At 39.8% G+C, this 6,814-nt stretch overlaps 1 protein-coding gene across 2 annotated transcripts; it reads right to left on the reverse strand.

Moving 5' to 3' along the window:
* Positions 1-294: 294 nt before the first annotated feature.
* Positions 295-6,536, reverse strand: Elp1 (elongator complex protein 1). Of its 2 annotated transcripts, none has more exons than XM_022790006.2 (7): positions 6,109-6,536; positions 5,558-5,774; positions 5,167-5,329; positions 4,463-4,592; positions 3,985-4,292; positions 1,297-3,644; positions 295-1,115 (listed from the first exon to the last, which is right to left on the reverse strand). In XM_022790006.2, exons 1-7 carry the CDS (start codon positions 6,376-6,378, stop codon positions 904-906), a joined length of 3,648 nt encoding a protein of 1,215 aa, XP_022645741.1. In that variant the 5' UTR covers positions 6,379-6,536; the 3' UTR covers positions 295-903. The 2 variants fall into 2 exon arrangements, with proteins under 2 accessions (XP_022645741.1, XP_022645742.1); XM_022790007.2 differs by having other exon boundaries at positions 5,558-5,746; positions 6,109-6,273.
* Between the last annotated feature and the right edge of the window lie 278 nt (positions 6,537-6,814).

A 6,814-nucleotide genomic window follows, 5' to 3' on the forward strand; every position in this document is an offset into this window, starting at 1 on the left:
TAACTTCCGCAGACTGAATAAGTCGACCGGAGCCGGTGCAAATCGTGGTTCTGTATGTTAAGTCTTTCAAGCAGTAGTAGCAAATATTCACTGATGAGTCGATCTTCTAAAGAACTTTGGCGTCCAGACATGATTCAGTCACAGCGCCCGCCTTCTAATAAATACACGAATAGGGATATTGTGTGCAGAAAATACACATTAGGTAAGCCCATGGGGGCGATGTTCGGCCAGCCTTAAAAGCTTCATTTAAATAGTTTATTAGTGAAAGTACATAATCAACAAGGACACAAGTAGTGCAGTAAACAGAATTCACAGTTTTATTTGTACATACACGATGTAATAAATGTAAAGGTTTTGTATTTACAACTGCATAGACGAACTCTATGTGAACTATGTGAACAAGCTAATGAATGTAACACAAAGCCCTCTAAATCTGCTCGAAACAACAGCGAAGCTTTGCATATGGACACATCCACGGCTTTAAGTTAGATCATTGAAAAAATACATGATGTTCGAAAGAATAAAATTTAGTTCTGACTCAAAATAGCGAAGTAATTAGTTTTTAGAAATTGTCCACGATATAGAAAATATGGGACCTAATTATTTGTATCAATATTTATTACAACTTTTCATAAAGTTTCATAAATTTTCATAAATTTCTAGCGCTCTATGTTCCGTGGAAGGAAAACTAGTAAAACATGCTATCGTTTTATAGAAATTAATGCGTTTATACAGACCTCAATAACTGAATCACTAAATTGACCCCGTGGTACTTATATAAATATTGTACTACCTAAGGACAACTTAATATAGATAATACACAAGTGTCAAACAACAACCTGAACAGCCGTATCTTATCCAAACCGCAGATATCTGAACTGTTCCTTTCCTCAATCTGGGCTTTTACCACCGCTCCGAGAAAATCGCTGACGCAAACCGTTCCACCGGGAGTACGGGTCTTATTCGCAGTTCCTCATCGCTAATGACCTCGACGCCACCGTTCGGTGTCTCAGGCCATACTTCAAGAATGTATTTGTCCTTCACGGTGTTGAAATAAGAGCCAAAGAACGACTGCAACGAAGCCGCTTCATCCATAAGAAACAGAAGCTGAAGACCTGACAGTACGCAAAAGGAACATAAGTTTCAAAATACGTCAGCATATTTAAATAACACACTTTAAGTATTCGGAAACTAATTGTTGGAAGGAATTTGTAAAAATATGTTCGTATGAAGTTCATTGGTGCGACTATAAGGTTTGTTTAAACAAGTTGAGGTCACATGCATTATTGTATTTACCGGTTAGAAGTGATACAACTTGCTCTATAAGGTAGGGTACGTTTTTGACGAGTTGGGCACACTCCTGTACAATCGCCAAATCCTCGAAGGGCGAACCCTGTTTAAGAATGTACTTCGGTTTGCGATTCGCTTTCCTCAGCTGTCGATTCGATTGAATAGTTGTAACGCTACCGCTCCGCGTCGTATGACTAGAACAGGTTCGCGATGCCCCGCTAATCACACTTCCTGCCTCGGACATTGGTAAGTCGGTATCATCCAGGAAGTTTATACAGTTTGCTGCTGCCCGCTTGGCTTTCTCCTCACGAACCACCTTCAAGCGGGCCACAGAACTCGAAAACTTTTCTGCCACTGTCGCGATATTCTCCTTGAGGTCTTCTGTACTGGATAGCAAGTGTTCACGTAATTGTGCCTTAATGTATTCTTGGCGATCGTCAGGGACCTCCAAGAGCCAGCAGAATGCTGCTTTCCAACAACTGCCACTAATTAAGGTCATGCAGATTTCTTCTGCGGGGTAACTAAATCGTTCCATAATTTTACTGGCTTCTAAACATTTCTTCCCGGTCGTAAGTGCGAGGATCAGACGTTTAGCAATTGGTTCCGCAGGAAGGTCTGCCAGTTTTGCAGCTGCTAGACATAAATCCGTATCTACAGCCCTCTCGAAGCACTGACAAGCGTTTTGGTATGCTTTTGCTTGCATGTAAGCTATCGCAGCATCCTTGTAGCGCTTTTTTGTTAAGAGATAGTCACCATGAGCGTTCCATAATGCGTTGGCTTCCTGCGATCCTTGAGGGAATAAGCTGTGCGCTTTTGTGAATAGTCTTTCTTTAATAACCAATTCAAGGCATTCCCCAAAATGATCAGGACATTTAGCCAAATGTAGAAGTGCTCTATCGTAACGCTTAAGATACATGTCAGTTTTAACTTTTCGATAATTTTCGTTCTTATAAGATTTAAGTTCCTTAAGAAGTGCAAGATACTCCTTTGGGTCCTTTTTCGAGTGTTGAGCAACGTTCAGGAAGATCTTGAAATCGTAAGTTCCTAGCGCGACATCCATCAGGCGATTGATATCGACGAGAAGAATGAGATATTTCAGAGCTTCATCGAATCGAACTTCAAATCGCTTAGCAGTCAACAGAGCAACCTCAAGATCACTGATAGTGTTCTTCTTAGCATAGCACGTAATTATGCTTAACAGGAAGCGCTCCTCATCTACTTTCGCAAGCGTTTCACGAATCCTATCGCAAATTTTGTCTACATTCTTCATCTTTTGTGCTTTAGGCAACTCGACAAGCGAGTAGTATCCTGCGTACATGGTTTGGGTCACGTCTTCCTGCTGTAGATCCATTATCATCAAATTTAAATCGTTAACGTTTTTTAACTTCCTCACAATGATTTCAATTTTTGTATCAAAACTGGAGGGGTCGTAATCATAGAACAGATTCATGTTGATGCGGTTTACTTTCATCAAGCGAAAAGCCTCATCAAACCTCTCAGTCATAAGATGTGACTGGATCGCGTGGAGCATAAGTGGCCGTGGATATATAGTCTCAATATTACCACGAGGCATTTGAAGGATTACACGGCCATCAGTAGGCGCCGAAGTGACTAGAAGGCTACCAGCTTCAAGGTTTCTTGTATCGCAGCATTCTGGCGTTTTTGGGTTCCCGAAAATAGAATAACATTTCAAAGTATTATCATTTGTGGTCACAAGAATGAACGTATCTTCATGGATGACAAAGGACGTTGACTTGTGACATAGCACAATCTCATCGTAATATAGGCATCGCTCTGTCGAGTCGAAACCTACTTTTATTCCCTGTGGTGTATACTGAAGACTTTCGAGGTGACCCATATTGCTAGGGCTCAACTCCGAATCATGGCTGTAGATATTGCAGCTCAAAATTTCATTCTTGAGCTTAACGAACACATTCCCTTTGTATATGGTCAGACACTCTGGAACCTTAGGAAGAATAGCAGCTTCGATAACTTTTCTTTCAGAGATAACAATCTTATGCAATTTATATATGTCTTTAGAACAAGTCACGCCAACAGCCAGTTCATCAGACACTCGCGTTAAATGACTCCAGGACGTCCGGTGTACATCAGGCAGATTGCATGTAACAGGTTTGTTGCCTTCAGCTTCGTTTACAACAAGGGAACCATCGTCAAGCTGAAGTAAAATTGCCGACTTCAAGAGCACAATAGAGTTGATGTGACGATTCACAGTGATTGCTCGTTGTGCCATAGGTGGAGGGATAACAAATTTGTCGAAATCAGTTACCAGTGTTTGCTTGGCATCAATACTTGCCACTCGACCTTCACCCGTTGCGTCTACTTGAAACGACCATCTGAAAGATTCAAAAAACAAACGAGCATATTGAGCGATTGATTGCGTTCCATTCGTGTGCACGTTTGAGCTCGAGATTTTCTATAAAGCTTAGTCGTGTACTTAGCACCCCAAATGATTGCTTTTTCATTTAGAAGTAATACCATTTAATGATCCACTTATAATCTAACCCTATAAAAGTCAGACCCAACAATCCATATTTTAACCTGCTTAATTCAAATTATAGAAAAAGAAATTAAAGACTATTTGAGCTACTACAGAGGTATAAACGCTTTGGAACACTCAAGCAAACTACTATTTGTGTGTTGTATATGGTAAATTCTATTTCGTTATAAACAAACCTGTAAGAGTGAAAACGAGCAGCCATGACCCTCAATCTCTCCCGAGAATCCCACAAAAATGCGCGAACTCCCTCGGGAAAACTCAGCGTCTGCTTTAGGTACCAGTGGTAATTATTCATAGTAAATAGTAGGAGAACATCTTCTTGACTATTAGATCCTTCAACTTGCTTAGAACAGTAAACGGTTAATACTCGAACAACTCCCAGTGTTCCCTGACAAACTTCCTTCACACGTAAGGTGTTTTCAGGCAGCGTGAACTGTCCATGTCGAAGACCGTTTGTTTCATAGAATATGATACGCCTTTCCGCCTACAATTTGGAATAGTAACACCATTAGCATTATATTAACCTGCGAAGGTTTGAGCGATTATATCAACATTTAGTAGTAACTATCGATCGGTCCAAAAATCGTTCAGTTTAAATAGAAGAGCTGTCAGAGCAATAATATATGTTTTACGGTGATGTTACCAGCAATTTACCTTTGGCGACGTGTCAACAGAAACTATAAGATTTTCATCTCCCCACCACCAGGCTAAAGCCCCATGGAGCTCTGGGATAGTTTCAGCTGTGTACTGCAATACTCCGTCACGGGACCATATTCGTATTGTCCTAAGATAATTCGAAAAACGAAAACATCACCTAATAGCTAGAATGCTCTCAAAAATTAACTCTTCGGCAAGATTAGTTATAACAAGCCTCAATCTTAGCTAAAATTGTTTATGCCGAAAAAGAGTCTATTACATTTAGCAACCCTAGATTTACCACAACATTTGTAAAAAAAAATCTCGGGCTACAACTAACGCCTGTTTATTATAACCGTCATTAGATATTAGCCAAACCGCTGAGCATCGCTCAACTTAAATTCAGTTGATGATTCGCGTCTGTAAAGTCAAAATGCGAAAAATATACATTGCTTTTTCCTATCCCGCCCGGTAATATCCACATCATTTGGAGAACAACTCTTCGCATAAGCTTTTTAACAATTTCTCGCTACGCCTGCTTTCATCTCCATATCATTGCAAACTCGCCTCAAGTCAATCCACGATGTTTCCGACAAATTTTGACTTTTACGGTATTTTTGTTTATTAGACAATAACGGTTGATTCATTACGATTTTCGTAAAATTTATACTGAATTAAAAAGCATTTCGACTCAAAATCTACTTAATTCATTGGCCACGTACCTGACATCGTTATGAACTGTGTTCGTCGCGAAATACTGCCCATCATTCCGCCAAATAACATTAGGTTTCCTGTCATCGAATTCAGATATAGGCTTCTTTTGTACGGTTACAACTGTTGCAGCCCTTTTTCCTTCCGACCCGTGAAACTGGGTCTCTTTCTTACCTGCGGTAGTTATTTTGGCGAGTACACGATATAAGGTCAATTTATTTCAGGACCAATACGAGTGACTGCAGCTTTTTATTTTACGAAACAAAATGGTATTGTACATTTAAGAAACTCTTGAGGACTACGAACAACTTGTACCGTTGCTATGCGCATGAGTAAAATCGAAAGATACACTTTTCTAAGTTCTTAACAGATGTATAAAGCTTGGCATTAAATGAAACGAACCCCATCCAACTGTGATGGCGCTTTTCTCTCCTAAAGATTCAGTTTCAACTGGTTGTTCGATTATTGTGCTGAAGTTTTCTCTCATCAAGAGTAACTGTCCATTTGTCGAGACGACGACCAATAATTCAAGGTCTGGTGACCAGGCTACGCTTGAAACTCCACCAAATATGTCTCCAATCATCTCATATGCTGGAAGTTTGTCAAGTCGAAACGTGATCTGTAGTAAAAACCGTAAACAAATAAACAGTGAAGTGCAACCACTCTTATTTCAAAGAATCCATATACCACATTGTACCATTGATACCATTGTAAGTTGGTCTTTTTCAATTTATTCTACATACATACTGGATATTTGAAACAGAAGCTAACGAAAATCCTCTGGTTTCCTTAAACGCGTATACAAAGTTCGTGGTTTCTATTTCAGATTAAAATGGAGTGCAGTAGAGAAGAGACATCTATATTTGGCATATTATTTCTTTAGATTATATATAAACAGCTATATTTACCGCTTAGGTTAGGTAACACTAACACCTGTTAGTGTTTAAACTTACGATTTGTCCACATTTGGAAACCGCGCAAAATCCCGTAAAAGTTGCCTGCAAGCTGACCACCTCATCGTCATCAAGGTCAAAAATTTCACCTACATTCAGCCAACCTGGTTGTGCATCGTCTCGGTTAGAATCACCACTATCAGTTAGCCTCCAGAGAGTTCGGCCGCAGATGAGAAGCACGTTCCCAAGTATATCTTCAGCAAGTTCACATCGACCCTGTTGGGAAATACCGGCTAACTCACAATAGTAACGAAGTTTCAAATTGCGCATTTTTTTTTTATATGCCCAATTGCGTTTATCCTAAAAACTCCACACCACTGGGTATTTGAAGTGCGCACACAGAATTGAGATGAATTTTTTGATCAAACAATCAGCATACGATTAGCTAATGTTTTTTTTCGAACAAGAAGCACATGCTGGAAGTGCTGCTGTTGTGATGGATAGCAGAAGTTCACGCGCATTTATTTGAATCTCAGAGGAAACGAACTACCGACTCATCGAGGTTCCCAATCATTTAGCTACTTATCAAAGAAATAACTGACTTTGATCAACTAGAATACTTTGACGGTAAATAAAAACGTATAAGCCGCGTATGGGACTCAACCCAACGGTTAAACCCTTACATCCGTCGAAACCTTTATCCATCAGATTCAATTTCTTGATTCATACCGAGCCAGCTTGGCTTTTCGTTAAGTAGATAGATTCC

This window comes from Varroa destructor, unplaced genomic scaffold, assembly GCF_002443255.2.
Source record: "Varroa destructor unplaced genomic scaffold, Vdes_3.0 BEIS01000002.1, whole genome shotgun sequence".
In the NCBI taxonomy this organism is placed as follows: domain Eukaryota; kingdom Metazoa; phylum Arthropoda; class Arachnida; order Mesostigmata; family Varroidae; genus Varroa; species Varroa destructor.